We start from the raw sequence: 19,287 nt of genomic DNA, 5'->3' as shown, positions 1-19,287 counted from the left end.
TAAATAATTTTCATTTTTTAAGATGTAAAGAAGGGCTTGTGAAGAATTGAATACCCCCTTCTCTCCCCTGTTCTTTCAGCTATGCTGGTTTACTGAATAGAAGATATTATCTCTACCTTCTAATCTGTTTCTACCTAACCCTTCACAAGACATGGATGATTCCCTAATGGCTTAATGGATAGAAGCACCAAATATGAACTTGCACCAAAGCAGAAATGGCTCTTATGTCAAATTCAGTGGCTGCAACTGTTTGAACTGATGGCTAAAATGAAAAAGTTATCATAGCTGTAGCCCTTGATATGTTTTTATTGCATATTTGGTGTAAGTGCAAATGAAATTTCTTGCTCCATCTACAACTTAAGCACCAAGAACCACCAAACCAAGGATACTCTGATTTCTTTTCAGGATGTCGAGTCTGTTTTTTCCTCTTATTTTTTGAGTGCCTGGATTCTGACCTACTCAAGTCAGGAGTCCTATTGCAGAGTTAGTGGCTTTGACCTTTATGGATTCCTTTATGAAAAACCTTCTGTAATAAGCTCTTGTTTGTCATCACTTGAATGGGCAGTAAGACCTTTGAAATTGATTTCAGAAAGCAGGCCTGCTGGTCAGAGGTAAATATCTTGTTCTGCCCGACTGAACAATGCTTCAAACCAATTTCATGTCCATTGCCGAAAGATTCCTTCCAATTGAAATGGAAAAATAACAGTAAATACTTCTCTAAGCTACAGATTTTCTCACTGGACATTATTTCATTGGTTAGCTACTACTGATTGGTGAGAATTAAATATATTCTGACTGTACTAAAATAGAAATTCTAAGAAAGTAGAACTACCTTATTTGCTTTGCTCTTTAAAAACACGATCCAATGATACATCAGGTGGGAGAAATATTTATCTCTACAGGTATCTATTTCTATACAAATATTTAGACAACAACTTAATGGCTTCTTCTTGCAACTCATGGCAAATGGGAGTGTTTCCCCAAGACATACAGGCCTTGAATGAGAACATAATGTTAAGCTCTGAAATTAGAGGGATATATACTGGTCTAGTTTGTACTAATTTTACAGAAGTGGATTCCTGTTAACTTCAGTGCTTTTCATCAGTTTAAGCAAGTCTGGAATCAAACCACGAGCCTTTAATGAAGTTTTAATGATCCACTTGGGGGAGCTAAAGGGTAATTTGTTTCCAAATTGATTATGGCAAAATGTTTGGGATGCAAGATTAAGTTGCTTCTGCAACAGTGTGAGCAGAGACTTCCACTTTTTTCAGCTCACTGCAGGTTGTTAATCTATACTAGCTTCTGGAGCAAAGGGTCCCCAGTTCTTACTAAAATTCCAGCTACTTATAGAAAAAAGACTTAAAGATACAAATAGCTTACCAGCAGACACCCATAATAGCATCAATCATGACTTCAGTTATACTCCTACAGCATACATTGAAGGTAACAGACACAACATGTAAGGCAGAGTTTGGTCCTTATTCTTACTCTACAAAGCACCAGGTACTGTGTTGAAACACAGGTTTGCATCATCAGTATGTTCTCCATTCGTTCAGCCTGGAACACACTTGGAACTCTTTCCCGGTATAAAGCTGTAAGAGCTGCTCTCTCTTATGCTTGATTACCTATGGTTACTGGTAGGCCTTTGACTGTTCTGGGAGTTAGGCACTTATCAGAGGCAGAGATGCAGTATCTCTGCTACTGGAAGGAAGAGCACTGCTTTTTGTCTGTGAAGAACCAATAAAATATGACTTTGGGCTTTTCTCCAGGTAGTGATTGCCATAACATTCAGATAAACTGACAATACCGTTGATTTCAAAAGCCACAGCAAAGCTATAATCATCTATCTTTTATAAAAGGAAACAATTCAATTTCAAGCACATAACTTTCATTGGCAAAGCTGTACTGTCAATGTCTTCACTGTAACAGTTCAAAATTAATCTAACTCTAAATTACTCTGCACTGCAGTCCATATTAAAGTTTACTGTTGCCAATATGTGGGCACCTAATTTAATTGACTCATGTAAGTAAAGTTTCAAGCAAAGTGGTAATTAAATAATATATTTTGTTGCTTTAGCATAATGTACTAACTATATATAAGGTTTCCTTATTTTAATTTAGCCACAGAATTTGTACAAAGTAAACTGTAAGTACCTTTAGAAGAAGTACTGTTATTAGGCACTTTAAAAGCAGAGACTTCTGCTTTATAGCTATAAACTACCAAAATATATTTTAAATGTCATTCAGTATTCTAAAGTGATGACACAATCATGCTGATTGAATACCATGCTAAAGACAATGGCAAAGCAAATGGAAGTCAAGAGTACAGTCAATGCAGGTACAGGCATGAAAGCTGAAATAATTAACAGGGTTTGATAACTGCATTTGTAGTGCAATTTACTTTTCTGCTTTCTCTTTGATACGTAAGGGCAAGTACTATAATGTATTTAGGAGAGACTATTGCTATAAAATGATCAACTTACATTAATTAATTCAATCTCCCAGATTTTTTTCACAAGATCCATCGATGTATAGCCATTAATTAGAAAGGATTTGGTATAGTCACCCAGTTCAATGGAATCCAGCCATTCAGCTACAGAGGTGGGGTTGTAACCATCGTGACCAATCTGCTTCATCTGAAAAACAAGAATGAGTAAGAATTACTGATAATATTCATTGAACATCTTCAGAACAGCAGTTATTTATATTATTTTCCTTGGGTCAGAATTATCTTATTCTCCAATCAACATTCATTTAATGATTAATAAAACATGAAACATTTTCGTAAGAAAAAGCACTAACAAAACTTAGTTTTCAATTGATCTCTTTTCTTATGCCTGTTTGCCTTTTAAACCAGGATATACTATAACTGTACTATGAGTTCAATTCTTACTAGACATCAGGGAATCCGTAAGCGAGGGAAGGCAAAAGAGAGAGAACAAAATATTATTAATATCCTGACTGCAAAAAAATGTCAGATTTTCACCTAAGATTTCATAGAAGGGGAAGAACTTAGACTGAGGAATGGTTCTTTTGGTATCAAACTACAAATGAAATATTTTGCCTTGGTTATATTATTCCTAATTTATCTCTACTAGTAGGTTATCTGATATTTTATAATAGTTGAAGCCACACTGCTTTTTTCCTGCCCCCAGGGGAGGCTTAAAATAGTCTCTTTCCTAAACCTGGTCACATTTTTCATGAGAATTTAATATATTTTATATTCCTCTCTATCTGCAAAGTCAGTTGAGATTGGACAATCAGATCAAGTATTATTGGAATGAAATTGACAAAATGACATACATAGAAGACCACCACCTGCATTCATATAGCAAAACAGGCACAGAAAGCATAATCACATAAATCTTGTTTTCATAGCAAACTAAGAAACACAACTGGAATATTTTTTTTCTGAATTTTGTTAAGCTACCAAGAAGAGCTGTGATTTTTCTTTCTCAATTGCCTCTAGGTGAAATAAGTGAAGATTTTTAAGCTAGCCATTAAAGACAAAAATGTATAAAACCTCTACCGGTGCAGCTTGTTATGCCATACTGTTTTTATGAATTTTAAAGTATTTCGCAATAATGGCAGAACAAAGTAGAAAAAAAATCTGCAATATAGTATTATATGCATATCATCTTGCTATAGAAGTTTAACTATTGCTAACTTGATGATACACTGAACTGGTAAACTGTTAAGAAGATTTAGGGTTTTGGAAACCTTGTGTTTTGCATAGGATCTCCCAGCTGCAAGAATGACACTGTGCATGGTGAAAGTCAGTTTCCCATTTCTGCCTATTTCTGTACATTCCTACTGCCTGAGAAACAAGGGAAGTTTGACAGAAACATAATTCTTTGAGCTTAAGTTTGAGATGAGTGACAAAGCAAGTTAAAAAGGAGATAACTTTGATCTTAATATCTTGCCATTTATTTCTCATGGTTTGTTTGAAAAACAATTTGAATTAAAAGCAGAGAATAAAAACTGAAAGTCTGCATTTGAAAGCTGCAGTAGTGTTGGTCGATCTGTCTGTTCAAATGCAGAATGCCAGCACGTCATGATCTTGATCTTGGTCTCCTGCAGTATCAGAGAGGAGTGATGCAGGCACACACTGCATCGTGGATATGACAATTTACTCTTTGGTCTTTTGATGCAGATGTTGGAGATAAAATACTGATGGAAATATTTAAATGGTGTAGTGAAATAATTATCTAAAATAATAAAAGAGAAACAAGAGAAATCATGTAATTAACAGTGGGAATCGTAGCCTTTCAGGTCACTTCTGTAACAAAGGAGTCATATTAGAAAATGAGAGTTCAGTTTTGTTGTTGAACTTCACATTTTGGAATTTAATTTAATCCTAATTTAGAATGAAACTTTTAGATGTCAAAAGCATGGAAAATTCTTTCATTATCATTCAGACTTACTTCAAATCTTAGATTGACAGTAGTCTGTCCAGCCGATCTCAAAAATATTGGACCCTGGTAGCTCTGACTCCTGGGAAGTTTATTTCAAGAGCTGATTTGAAATGAGGTATGCTTAAACAACTGACACCTGAAATGAAGGGCTGGACAAATGGAAGAAGAAAAATCTAATACAGAGAAGACATGAAGAAGATGTACAGGGCCCACAGGGAACACCTGACTTTTGAAAAATATAAGGTATTTTTGTTTTCTGTCTCTAACAAAGAAAAGCAAAGCAACTTCAAAACAATTTTCAATGTATCCAAATGGCACATGTTATGCAAATTATTTATTTTGTTTATTAATATTTGATATTTATGTTTAATAAATCCTGATTTTAACATAATTTTTTTGTGACTTGCTGATTAAGAAAGCTCATGCAGTCAGCTTCACAAGTCTGATAACCTATCAGCCTCTGAAAACCAAACACAGCATGGGAAATTTCTGAATTCTCAGTTTTCACTGGAGATCTCTGTCAGAAGAGTTGTTAAAATAGATATCACCTGTGGGAAACGGCGACATCACCCAACTGTGTGCTGCAAAGGGCTGCAGGCAAGCAAACACAGGCAAACAATCCAATAAGCAGAAGACCAAGAACAACTGAAGTATGTGTGACAACATCACTCTTTGGATTTGGTAGCAATATGACAAAATTGTCATCAGGTCACTCAAGAGCCTAAATGAAAAAAATGTTGGCTTCCTGCTGGGCCACAGCAGGCTCTGCAAGCATTTTCTCTCTCCCTGCTCAGGAGATTTGGCTCCATGTGTTCAAGGCCATGTTGGGGATGATGCAGCTGCTGTAGTCTTGAAATTGACCTGTGTGAGGAGGAGCAGTGAGAAGTCCTGTCAGGGCCACCCCACCTTCTTCAGGAGCTCCATGTGAGCTCAGTCCCATGGCCCAGAGACTCATCAGAGCTATGCTGTAGGTAGGTCTGTGCCCAGCCATGCATCTTGCACCTCACCCACTGACTCACCCTCCCTAATTGTCCCATCCTTGTCCTTGTGGATTTGCCCTGGGACATGGCTGTCTGTAGTCACTGCCACCATCCCTGCCCTGCTTGCCTTGTTCAAGTGCTCCCTGCTTATCCCACTGTTCCCCCCTCAGATCCCAGCCCACCTGCCCTGGTGGGGCAGTCCCCTCCTGCTGCTTCTATCAAAGAAAATTAATTGCAGAACTAGAATAGTTGCCAGCAGTTTCAGCAGAAAAGCAGTATTTTGTTTTGTCATGAACCAAGGACCAATGTCTTATCTAAAACAGATTTTCTATAACTTTTGATGTCTATCCCCTTGTATGAGAAGTGTTGTTCTGTCTTTTAATAACATCAGCTAGCTTATTAACTGTCATTCATAGCTGGCTGAATGTTTTCCTTTCAAATATTTGTTCACAGATTGGTTATCTAGATGTGACATTATCATTAATAGTATCTGCTTTTCATATGAAATGGTATGGAGTTTTTAAATAAAAAAACCAACACTTTGAAATACCTGCCTGAAGTGCTGCCCCTTTGCGTTATTAGAGCTCCAGTTCAGTTGCATCTTATTCCAGTCCTCCAGCCACAGTTGTGGCTCTTGGACTGTTTGTGTTTTATTTCTATACTGTACCATGATCTTAGACTCTTTGCATAGATCATTCACAACCAGTAGACTTCCTTGCTATTTGCTGATTGATTTTTTTTTTTTTTTTAAGTAAAAACTCCTATCTACTGACTGTTTTTTCATGTATAAAATTTCGATAATTTTGCACCAGCTACAAAACATTCACCAGGTGTGTCAAACATTTAAGCAGCTAAGTGCATACTGTTTGCCTCAGAGCAGTATAAAATCTCTAAGCTTACAGTCATGACAGTCTTTCAAATAGTAACTGCTCATAAATAGGGGCAGTATTGTTCTTCCACAGACACTGCTACTGGTTCTTTTAGTTGGTATCTTTTAAGAACAATTTTGGTGTGAGCTCTTTCACTGCAGATGATTTTAGCATGCCAGCTATGGAAAATGCTAGGAATGAAGCCCATAGGATTTAGAGAAAAATAAATGTTTAAGAAAATATTCTATAAATGAAGCATGGAAGAAGACACAAAGCATAGGAGATTTCTCTCTGAAATCCTATTGATCTGTCACTAGTATTGCTTCCTTTGAAAGGAATAGAAAGCAGAAGCCAGAAGGAGCTATTTCTCACAATAAAATAGCGATATCAAGTAGCATACTAATGGGTTGAGAAATCCTTTAACAGGAAATGTCTGCAACTCAGCTTTTCTACAGTTGTATCACTGCTGTATCTATATGGTTTTATATGTTAGGATAGAAGGTTCTTGATCTTCTGCCTCTGAAAGGTAGCCAAATAAACATAAATGGAGCTTCAAAGTTATAACATACACACCAGAAGCATCAAGGTGAATTCTGTAATATGGAATATTATCAGTTTTCTGTGATCTTCTCAGACAGATGAGGAACTAATGCTATTTTCTCCACAGATAACAACACTAGCTGGTGGATCTCAACACTGTGTGTATTAAAATCAAGCTATTTATCTACTGTCTAAGGAGAAAGAGATGACTTGACTTTCACAGCTTTTTAAATGATGGCTATGATTACAGTGAACTTATGTTTGTGTTGCTTTGCAAAGAAGATCTTTGTAGGAAGCACAGAATGTTTTCTTTTAAACTCCTGGAGTAGCTAAGATTTAAGCAGCACTTTTGGGAACTTGTATGAAACTATCAACTACCAATCTGAGTAATTCTCGTTTACTGTAATGGGGAAAGAATCAGTTATTTTCTTTCCTGTCTTCATGAGTTGTCTGTTATAAATTGTGTACTTTACAAATGTGATCAGTTGGATTTATGTTGTTGGAAGAGATCATTCCTCCTCTGGAGCACTGAAAGATAAGACACAGGAGAGTGTAATTTCTGAAGGCTAGATGGCCTGGCTGGCACAGGGGCACTATGCAGAGCTGCTGCCTGCAGTGCCTGTGCAAAAATTGAGCCTGCAGTCAGGGGCAGAGAGGTGGCTTTCACAAGGGACAGGTGCAACTCCCTAAGGACCTGAGAAGATTTTGAATTTGCTGCTGTTGAGACAGCCACTGAGTGAAAACAGCGACCTGCCTGCAAAGACACAGCAGGTGAGGAAGAGCTGTATATAAACCTTTTGGTTTAGGCACATTCACTTCACAGTGCTGCCTGATTTGGGATCCTGCCCTGACACTAAATCCGGAATGCCAAGAACTGAGTTCAGATTTTCCTACTTAACATTGCTAGCATTGCAATAGGCACCTTTCCGATGACTTTTGCAGTTGGAACCTACTCTCTGAATTTAAAGAAAAGTAGATGTACACATGCTTTTTTTTTCTTTTTCTTTTTCTCCTCCTCCCTGCCTTTGGAAAAATGTAAACAGATCCAGATCCAGAAGACTGAAAAGACTTCCTGTTTCTTCACCAGATACAATTTCTGGGTCAAGTGAAGGACAGGTCTCATTCAGTTCTACCGAATGCAACAGTTCAGGACATTTCAATTGCATACAATGCAATCTTAAGAAAACCTAGATCTGGAATTTGCAGACTGAGTGGAAGCTATGCCCTTTGATCTCAAGAGTTTCTATAACTTCTAAAAGCAGTCCAGTGGGTATTTTTTGGTATTTCAGTACACAGAACTAGACCTTTAGAGGTATGTTTTCAAAAACTGGATATTAGCACAGACTGACATCTCCCAAGTCAAGTTTTCACCCTTTGCTGGATTCTGAGTACCTCTGCCTGTTTTACTTTATAGAACATGCCACCAACTGCACCTTTAGTTTTTATCTCACTCGGGTTGAATTAGTGGTTATCTTTTTGGCTCAATAGTACTGTGGTTTGGTGCCACAGTAGGATTTAAAAGTTATCTACTTCACATTTGTTTGCTTGGCAGAATAGTCTGGGTACTCACAATCAGCCCTCTTTTTGGAGGAAAGTAAACCAGAAGATCAGCAGCAGTCATGCACCAAACACATTTCAACCTCTAATAAGAGACAAGAAGATCTGAGTCAAGTGGTTGACAACCTTATCACCGTCAATGGGAGAACACACCCATGCACACATGGACAAAATGGTGGAAGTATACCTTTGTATTTACTGTCAGCTGCCTTTAACTCTTCATTACTCACACCCCTTTCTCTGAATCAAGTGTTTCAACCGAAGTCATAGAATCATAGAATCATAGAATCCTAGGGGATCATCAAAAGATCATCTAGTCCAACCCCCCTGCCAGAGCAGGGTCATCTAGAGCACATCACACAGGAACGCATCCAGGTGGGTTTTGAATGTCTCCAGAGAAGGAGACTCTACAACCTCTCTGGGCAGCCTGTTCCAGTGCTCTGTCACTCTCACAGTAAAAAATTTTTTTCGAATATTCACCTTGAACCTCCTATGCTCCAATTTGATCCCATTACCCCTTGTCCTATCACTGGTCAACACTGAGAAAAGCCTAACTCCATCTCCCTGACACTCACCCCTTACATATTTGTAAACATTGATGAGGTCACCCCTCAGTCTCCTTTTCTCCAAGCTAAAGAGACCCAGCTCCCTCAGCCTTTCCTCATAAGGGAGATGATCCACTCCCTTAATCATCTTCGTGGCTCTGCGCTGGACTCTTTCCAGCAGTTCCCTGTCCTTCTTGAACTGAGGGGCCCAGAACTGGACACAATACTCCAGATGCGGCCTCACCAATGCAGAACAGAGGGGGAGGAGAACCTCTGTTGACCTACTAACCACACCCTTTCTAATACACCCCAGGATGCCATTGGCCTTCTTAGCCACAAGGGCACATTGCTGGCTCATGGTAATCTTCCTGTCTACCAGGACCCCCAGGTCCCTTTCACCTACACTGCTCTCCAGCAGGTCAGCCCCCAGCCTGTACTGGTACGTGGGGTTGTTCTTCCCCAGATGCAAGACTCTACACTTGCCCTTGTTGAATTTCATCAAGTTTCTCCCCGCCCAACTCTCCAGCCTGTCCAAGTCCCTCTGAATGGCAGCACAGCCCTCCAGTGTGTCAGCCACTCCTCCCAGCTTTGTGTCATCAGCAAACTTGCTGAGAGTACATTCTATACCCTCATCCAGGTCGCTGATGAAGATGTTGAACAACACCGGTCCCAGTACCGACCCCTGAGGGACTCCACTAGTCACACACCTCCAACCAGATTCCGCCCCATTGACTACAACTCTCTGCCTCCTTCCTTTCAACCAGTTCTTGATCCACCTCACTACCTGATCACCAAACCCATTCTTGATCAACTTATCTACAAGGATGCTGTGGGAGACGATGTCAAATGCTTTACTGAAATCAAGATATACCACATCTACCACTCTACCATCATCCATCCACCTAGTAATTTCCTCATAGAAGGCTATGAGGTTAGTCAAACATGATTTACCCTTGATAAAATCATGCTGACTGCTCCTGATGACCCCCATGTCCTTGATATGCCTAGAGATAGCGACAAGAACAAGTTGTTCCATCACCTTTCCAGGGATGGAGGTGAGGCTGACCGGTCTATAGTTACCCGGGTCCTCCTTCTTGCCCTTCTTGTAGACTGGTGTGACCTTTGCTATCCTCCAGTCCTCAGGCACCTCTCCTGTTACCCATGACTTACCGAAGATGATGGAGAGTGGACTAGCAATGACCTCCGCCACCTCCCTCAGCACCCTTGGATGCATTCCATCTGGACCCATCGATTTATGGATGTCCAGATTACTCAACTGATCCCTAACCCAATCCTCATCTACCATGTCAAACTCCTCCTCTATCTTGACTTCTTCTGGGGCTATATGAATCTGGGACTCATGGGGAAATCCTGCAGGAGTACAGACAGAGGCAAAGAAGGCGTTCAGCACCTCTGCCTTCTTTATATCCTCTGTCACCAGGGCTCCCGCCTCATTCAACAGTGGGCCAATATTGCCTCTAGTGTTAGTTTTGTTAGCTATGTATTTGAAAAAGCTCTTTCTATTATCCTTAACCTGGCTTGCAAGGTTAAGTTCCAAGGAGGCCTTAGCTTTCCTAATTGCCTCCCTACATTCTCTGACAACAGTCCTATATTCCTCCCAAGTGACCATCCCCTCCTTCCATGATCTGTAGACTTTCTTTTTCCACTTAAGTTTGCCCAGCAGTTCCTTTTTTAACCACGCTGGTCTCCTAGCTCCCTTACTAGATTTCCTAACCATTGGGATGCTCTGATCCTGTGCTTGCAAGAAGTGGTCCCTGAATGTTGACCAGCTATCTTGAGCCCTTTTACCTTCTAGCACCTTGTCCCATGGGATTTCCCTTAACAGTTGATTGAGGAGGCCAAAGTTCGCCCTGTGGAAGTCCAGGGTTCTGGTCCTGCTGGGTATTCTGTTCCTCCCACACAGGATCCTGAACTCCACCATCTCGTGGTCACTGCAGCCAAGGCTGCCATTGACCACCACTGCTTCAACAAGGCCCTTCTTTTTGGTAAGTACAAGATCCAGCAGCGCTCCTCTTCTAGTTGGCTTGTCCACCATTTGCATTAAGAAGTTATCATCAATGCACTGGAGGAACCTCCTAGACTGTGAAAGGCTGGCTGTGTAAGTATTCCAGCAGATATCAGGGTAGTTAAAATCTCCCATGAGGACTAGGGACTGCAGTTGTGAGGCTACTGTCAGCTGCCTGTAGAAAGCCTCATCAACTTCCTCGCCTTGATCAGGAGGTCTGTAGTAGACCCCCACAACTGTATCACCCACACCAGCCTGCCCCTTAATTCTTACCCACAGACTTTCAACTTGCCCCTCATCAGCCCCTGCACAAAACTCAATACATTCTAGTTGCTCTCTCACATAAAGAGCAACTCCACCACCTCGCTTCCCCACCCTATCTTTCCTAAAAAGCACATAACCATCCATGGCCACATTCCAGTCATGTGAGCTGTCCCATCATGTCTCTGTTATTGCTACCAGATCATAACCCTTAGCCCGCACACAGACCTCTAACTCTTCCTGCTTATTCCCCATGCTGCGTGCATTAGCGTACAGGCATTCAGGAAGCAAACAGAGCACACTGGTGGGACCAAAACCTCCTTAGACCACCTGCCTTTGGGCCCTGGTGTGTTCCTCTTGGGCTTGTCACTAACAGACCCAGTTTTCTCCCCTTCCCCCTTCACATCTAGTTTAAAGCCCTCTCAATGAGCCCTGCTAAATCCTGCCCCAAAAGCCTCTTCCCCCTCTGGGACAGGTGCATCTCACCTGCCACCATCAGGCCAGGTGTCTCATACAGCAGCCCATGATTAAAAAAACCAAAACCCTGTCTCTGGCACCAGTCTCTTAGCCATTCATTGACCTGTAAACTCTTCCTATTTACCTCCCCACCCATTCTTGCAGGAGGTATGGAGGCAAACACTACTTGCGCTCCAGACCCCCTAACTAGCCGTCCCAGGGCCCTGAAGTCTCTCTTCATTGCCCTTATATTTCTTGTAATAATTTAATCACTGCCAACCTGAAAAATCAGCAGCGGGTAGTAATCAGAGGAATCTACTAGATTAGGGAGTTTCCTTTTAACATCTCGAATCCGAGCCCCAGGGAGGCAACAGACCTCCCTGTGGGATGGGTCTGGTCGACAGATGGGCCCTTCTGTTCCCCTCAGAAGGGAGTCGCCCACCACAATTACCTTTCTTTTCTTCCTGAATGAAGAAGTCCTAAGGACTCAGGGTGACTGACGAGTCCTAGGTGCTTTGCTAGGTAAGTCTACCCCTCCAACTTCATTTTCCTGTCCCTGAATTTCCAAGGCCTCATATCTATTCTTCAAGGGCAATTGGGAGGGTGGAGGGGGTTGGGAGGGTTTTTTCTTGCCTCTCCGAGGTTGGACCTCCCTCCATTCCTTCATGTCTCTTAAGTCCTCGTCTTCTGTCTGGTGACAGGAGGGGAGGGGATCCATCACTTTCTCAACCTTTCCCATCTGCCCCTGCCTCAGGGTACGACTCCACCAATCTATTTCACTCTCACATTTTCTAATGGTTCTTAATCTTTCAACTTCCTCTGTAAGTTCAACCACCTGCCTGAGGAGATCATTTACTTGCTCACATCGCACACATGTGGTGTCACTGACTCCCTCTGGTACCAGTGCCAGTGCCAGGCTCAGGCATTCACTGCAGCCAGAGACCTGCACGGCTGCGTGCCTGCTTGGAAGCTCCGTCTGGGTTCCCACATTCTTTTTCACTATGGTTTTTGGGCACGTTGTGACCATGATCTATCTATCTAGCTAGTTTACCTGTCCTGCTATGAGAAAGCAACCACTGCTCTCTGCTCCCTGCCTGCCCTCGCGCCTGCCCTTGCGCCACTTCCTGTGAAGGCCGCTGTCGCTCTCTGCTCTGCGCTGCCGCGTGCTCGGAGGAGGCTGCCAAATGGCCATAGGCACAAGGGAGATGAATGGCTTCTCTTAAAAGATGAAAAGTGGGAGGGGATGGGACAAAAGCTCTTATCTCACTGGAGGAGGAAGAGAAGAACACAAAGAAGGACTTCTTGGTGAGAGGGGACATAGAAAAGTACCCTCTGACCTAGTCAGCCCTGAATCTCTAGCTGACTTCAAGTCTTACTCCTCCTCCCTTCCAAAGCCATGGCAGTCACTTACTTAGGACTTTCACTCTGCCCACCTCACCAACCATCTTCTAGCACCTCCAGCTGCCCTTTTTTTTATAGTGGAATAGCCTACATACTTTCCAGATGGAGCTGGAGACAGAAGTTAACAGCCACACACCAGCAGGCAGAATAAACACATCTATCATCCCAGTGCCACTGAGGAGTGGAATGGGTGAAATGAAGCAAGTAAGCCTCAGAAGCTATGAAGACAACTCCACTCCCTATGTGTGGAGGTGGGAGTGGGGATAGAAATTCAATGACACAGGGAGATAGAGATCCATTTCTTTGTAATCTTCCCATTGCATTTGAAACACTGTAAGAGATTCAGTGTTGATCACATTTTCCTGTCTTACTCCATTCAGTCCTGGTTGGTCACCTCTTCATCTGGGAAGGTGCAGCAGCCCAGAGACAAGGGCCATCCTTGATGCTCTGAGAAGATTCAGAAAGACCAGAGGGCCAACAAGGATACTGGTCTTTGCTATTTCCATCCGTCAAAAAAGTCAAAAAGCATTGACAGTGTCCTCACAGGGGCTCTGCAGAACACAGCCCAGACCTATAGCTTGGGAAGCACTGGAAATATTTGCACCCAGTCTGTCATGCAACCTGTTGACTTGCAGGTAGATACGGAAAGACATAGTGTCCTTTTCCACAACGTGTGACAGAGTTACAGTTAAACTGGGTACTTGTTCCATTTCTTAATATATATGTTGTCATGATCTGGTGATACAGACGGTATTGCCAATGAGGCAGGCAGTGCCCAGATGATGCTAACACCATTGTTGACCATAAAGAAGATGCTAGTGTTCCCTCCGAATTCAACACTAAAATTATGGACCATATAGGAACTGGAAGTCCTTTTTTATGACCTGAAAATACATTCACAGACATATCTCAATGACTAAAGGTGTAGAGCAACTGAGTAGTAGTATTAGCAGCTTATAGCTGCCTTTGGACAGGTTGCAGATGGGAGTGTAAATCCTGTTAGCCACCTTTATGGAGCTCATGAACACAAGAAGGAGAGAAGAGTCACACTGGCAAGTACTCCCAGAAAGCAACTGTCTGTGTCTTCTTTCTCAGACGACAGGATGTGCAGAAAGTCTAAGTCAGCTCCTCCAGGTTGCCATCACTGTCTAGTTGCCACAGAAAGAGAATAGCCCTTCCTTTCTCATAGCATAGTTCCTTGCCTGCTGCCTATCCTTAGAGCAAGCAGCATGCATTGTTGCAGAGTCAATGACAAATGAAAAAAGTATAAAAGCAGCAGGAAGAGAAAGAAGACTTACTGTATGGGCTGTGGTGGCAGGACCAGTGTCATGATACAGTTGTTTACATGATACAGATATATGACAGCATTTCACATCTAGAGTGGCTCACTGGTAGGCTCCCTTAAGAAGGAAAATACTTGTGAAATGCCTTTCATCAGACAGTTTTGAAGCACATGGATGAAGAGAACATTTTGTCTATGGGACCAGTCTAAATCTAATCCGAAGTAAACACCCTGAACTCTATATAGTATGAATGTATCTAACTGCCTTGTTTTACTGATCCATTCCTATTGTGCTGCATTAGTTAAATAATGTAGACTAAACCTTTGCATCTTAGAGTTGAAAAGTTCATGTTTTACACTGGATTCTAAAACTTTTTTCTGTTATTATGTTTAAAAGTCTTATAAGCAATGCAATGATACGGTGAGAGTGAGACGCCTCCTTCTAAATAAGGAAAGTTATTTCCAGAGGCATTAGAAAGGCAAAATGGCAGGGTAGAAAGCACTTCCTTTGATTTCTTTTTCATCTTCACTTCCAGCAGACTAGAACCAAGGAGTCATAGCCAGAAAGGGTCATAAACATTATGATATTCACTTTGCAGCATCTTTGTTTTGACACAATTTTTAGGAATGGAAGTTGGAATGACAACCTATTAGCTGTGCTGAATGAGAGAGAATTAAACACGAGGATTCAAATAGGCTTGCTGAACTCTGGGATGTCTAAGCCAATATCAATATAGCAATAGTAAACATGTTATGTGGTCTTTCTCTGTTACATACACAGCAGTTAATGTGCACATGCTCAGTAGTCCTGTTTTCCAAAATGCCAGACTTACCGTGCTTGCACAAAAGGAATGTTATATATGAGTAGTAGATCCAGCACTTCTTGGAAGCACAGCTTTACTGCTGATATAACACCACTCACAGAGAGCGTGTGCTCCCAGCCTGCTCGTATCCTACTCCTTGTCTAGTTCTGCAAAGCACCCCGGAAAGAAGTTGGCTGCCTGCACACCACTTCTACAAGATTCCCTAACTTGCTTTGTGCTCAGACCTCTCCATGCAGGAAGGAACAAGTGGCATACTTTAATAGCTTTTGAAGCCAGGAGAAAGCTGCTTTCAGCTAACATCTTTCTTCCATCTGTCAGATGAGAGAATGTGTTCCCATTATGCACTGGGAGAAGAAGCTATATACTGAGCAGGCCACACAAAACCAATCCTTTTGCTTATCTAAGTGCTCGAATAAGCTACAATTATTCTTATTTTCAAATTCATTTTAGCTTCTGAGGAACTCATGTAGAACTCACTTGCACAGAGGTTTTGTATGCCAAAATAACTTAACAATGCTCCTGTGTCACTTAAGCATAGCTAAAATGATACGTTATGACTGCTATTATTTTCTTAATTAATTAAGCATATCCTGCACACAATTATTTCCTCAGTATTTATTTTTTTTTTCTCAAGTCCTTGTACTTGCAACTTGAGTATCTTTGTAGACGTTGTCTCTACCTCTCAACATCTGAACTTCCTTTCAATAAAATATATAAAACCCTTTGCCAAACATTTATTGATTTAATTCTTTTCACCCAAAAAAGTCTTAAATGCAGTATTAAAGTCTTCTATGACATTTGCTCTAAGACTGATGTAATGTATAAAACATTTCTATTTCAAGAATTAACTTTACAAATTGTATTTCTACTGGAATGTCTTAACCTTATCTAATAATAATAAGCCATAAAGTGCTCTAGTTATTATTAATGTGAAGCTTTAATAACTACATTAGTGTGAGATGAGAATTTGGGCTGCTAGCTCTAATCCAACAAAAATAAAGGGTATTTTGAAAACCAGAAAACTATCTGAGAGATTTTAACTCTGTCTCTTACAAACATACCAGTTTACACTTTTATGAAATGTTCTCCTCAAATGCAGAATCATGAGGGAGAAGCATTTTGAGAAATCTAGATAAACATAATTTTTATAGTGGTTAAACACTGTATAAGAAACTGCAATGATTAATTAATCTATATTTGGGCAAATATATGGGGTTTTTTCCTATTTAAAACTACTTTGATCTCTAGAAAGTGGTTACCAAACAGGTAACTGGTGTTTGAAGTATAAAGATTAATCACCCTTTAGGAAGCCAGCAATAATTAGTTCAAAAAGACAGTCTTGCTTTTCAGCCACTAAATGCCTGTTGCATTTTCAGGTTTCAGAGATGACTATCGATAAGAAAAACAAAAAACAGCTTTAAAACAGAGTATTTTAAAACCCTGACAATACATTTATTGCTTGATTTTTACCTTCTAAGCTTATGCAACACTGCTTGAGTATATGGCTGTAAGGAAGTGTTATTCCATAGACACTTTTTTAAGCACCAAACTTCTACCTCAAAACCTGAGTTAAAAATATCCTAAGACAGGAAACATTAATAGTAAAACTAAAAGTAACATCCCCAGCAATGTTATTAAGTATTTAAATACAAGGAGTCATCAAGTTTTAAATTGAACAAGTAACAGAGAAGAGGAAAATGTTCAAAACAAACAAACTGGAAGAATTTTTATCTATTGACATTCAAATTAGTGAGACTCCAATTACGGTTTGAGATCTTAAAATATTTAGATGGTATGCACTATGTTGAATACATGATTACAAAGCTGAACTTATCAACAAAGAAAAATATATACAGAAAAGTTTCATGCTTTGCAGGATGTGAAAATCCTTTAGGTCTTCAGGAAGCTGTTGTGAATGCAGCAAAGGTGGGTTACATTACATTACCATGATCCCAATTTTTGTGCTCCATAACTATTCCAATAGGTGTGCCTTCAAGAGCACTTGCATTTGAATAGGAAATTATTTATTACGACTTGGTAAGCTCTCTCGCGTTGCTGAGTGAAGAAATATGATGCACAGTCCCAGCTTTTGACTGCCTTTGTTTTGGTGTAACATTCTTGCATCAAAGACACATTAAAAACCTACTCCTTTAGGACTATTTTCTCTAGCTCAACAGGGAAGCTGATAAAGACCAACCCATTGTTATTCAGACTATGCTTCAAGCTGTTCTGTTACTTACTTATCTTTTGTTCAGAAGATGTTGATACTTCCCAGTCACTGCATAACCATCTTGCTCTCACCTGATTTCATGAGTATCTCTAGATCCTGATTCTGTCCTCCTTTCTCATATTGAGCAAATTTGAAAAAGACCTCAGTTGGAGTTTTATGACAGAATCTCATCTCAGCACTAGTATACTCTCAAAAAGCAGACATTATTGATGATGTTTTTGTAAACCCCAGTTACTGAGTGCAAATAGCACAAAAATTAAGATATATTAACAGTCCATTCATTACTTCTGAAAAATTTGAACAAGAATCAAAGAAAGCTAATCTCTCCAAGAAGGAAAAACAGAATAAATACTTCCTCACCTAAGAGCTGGGATTAAGATTGCAAAATTTGTTTTGAATGACAGCATTGCTGAAAACTTCATAAATTCATAGTTAAACCTTGAATATCTATTGTGATTCATTAAATGTGACTTTAATATATGCTACTACTTGTACCATTTATCTCATTTGTCCAATATGGTGTGTGGAACATTGCTGTCTTTAATAAACTTTGGTGTTTTGGTGTACAGACTCATTACAGCGTACATGGATTGACTAACACATCTATATAGAGAAATGGTTCACAACTTTAATAACTCTTCTCATTCTCCAGTGTTACCAAACTGCAGGCAGACTAATCTCTATTTACCTCAATTGTTCTACACATGCTGCTTCTAGAACACTCCATACACATTACACTTGGTTTTATTTCTTCCCTAATATCTTGCATTAAGTACTTGCATCCCATGTGGCAGCCTCTGATCCTTATTGGAGTCTACTTCTCCTTGTTCATTCTCCTTATACAGCTTTCCAAAACCAAACAATAAATTTTCATGCTAGGCCCACTATCTGTCTTGTTTGGAATGCTAGTAGAAGCCTCCATGGTTACACTCAGGCATGCAAAATTTAAGGGCAATCCCTTTCCATCACTGATTTTAAAATCTATAGTTTAAATCAGCTAGCACCACAAGTGATTGGAAAAAGATGACTGCAAGTTATTCTGTCCACAGCTGAGAAACAAAATTTGTGTACACAGCAGCAAATCAAATATGAAGCCTGCAGGAAGTCTCTGCATCTTAAATGAAAGGCAGGTATTAGGAAATAATGTTTCATCCAAGGCTTTTAAGAATATTTACATAAGGGGCAAAGTATTTCCAGGCCAACTGCTATGTAAAGACAAACATCTGGGGTTCATTGACAGCCTTATTTACACATCTGTAGCAACAGTCTATAAACAGATCGAAAAGCCCCAAATAAGCAAAATAAATTCTAAACAGCCATCAATTCAAATTACAGATTTTATTCTCCTTTGCTTTGTTTGTCAATTACAAATACAAAGTGAGTCCAATGCAATTGTTATGCCACATTTGCATATGCAAAACAAATGTCCACAAAACCAATAGAGAGTTATCTGTATCTCAATTAAAAAAAAAATGTTTTAAATAACATGAAAGCTGTAGGTCTTATTTCCCATGCTTTGATAATAACAGAAACGATACCTTTGGGAGAAGCTGGATTGCTTGGAGTATTCTCTGTCTGTGTCCAGAGTTAAGGATTCCTATTTCCAAGAGATCCTGGTCCTCCATTACGTTGCTTCCCTAAAAAGAGAAAAAAAAAAGTAGAATAAAAAAGAAAATAGAGAGCAGATGCCTTCAGTAGCCTGAAACAAGTCCTTCTGTTGTGTTTAAAAGAGAACATTTTGCTTAACTTATAGTATCTGACAAGAATCATAAATTACTGATGATTGCATTCATTTTCATAATGACAAAATATGGTGGAAGGCACTTGAACTCACGGATGATCGCTATACAGCAGCACTGCCAGCAGAGAAACTGTATCTCTCACTCAAGCCCAATACCAGA

At 40.2% G+C, this 19,287-nt stretch overlaps 1 protein-coding gene across 10 annotated transcripts in view; it reads right to left on the bottom strand.

The window, feature by feature from the left end:
- Positions 1-19,287, bottom strand: part of ANKS1B (ankyrin repeat and sterile alpha motif domain containing 1B) — a 432,033-nt gene that overhangs the window by 153,504 nt on the left and 259,242 nt on the right. For all 10 annotated transcript variants that reach the window (XM_051612894.1, XM_051612912.1, XM_051612951.1 and 7 more), the window contains 2 exons: positions 18,925-19,023; positions 2,484-2,636 (listed from right to left, as the gene is read on the bottom strand). In XM_051612894.1, the coding sequence (XP_051468854.1) occupies positions 2,484-2,636; positions 18,925-19,023 (252 nt within the window). The remainder of the gene's footprint in view (positions 1-2,483; positions 2,637-18,924; positions 19,024-19,287) is intronic.

The sequence above is a fragment of the Apus apus genome, chromosome 1 (genome assembly GCF_020740795.1).
Source record: "Apus apus isolate bApuApu2 chromosome 1, bApuApu2.pri.cur, whole genome shotgun sequence".
Taxonomy (NCBI): Eukaryota; Metazoa; Chordata; class Aves; order Apodiformes; family Apodidae; genus Apus; species Apus apus.
The sequence above is the reverse complement of the archived record's forward strand: the minus strand, read 5'-3'. Positions and strand labels throughout refer to the sequence as shown.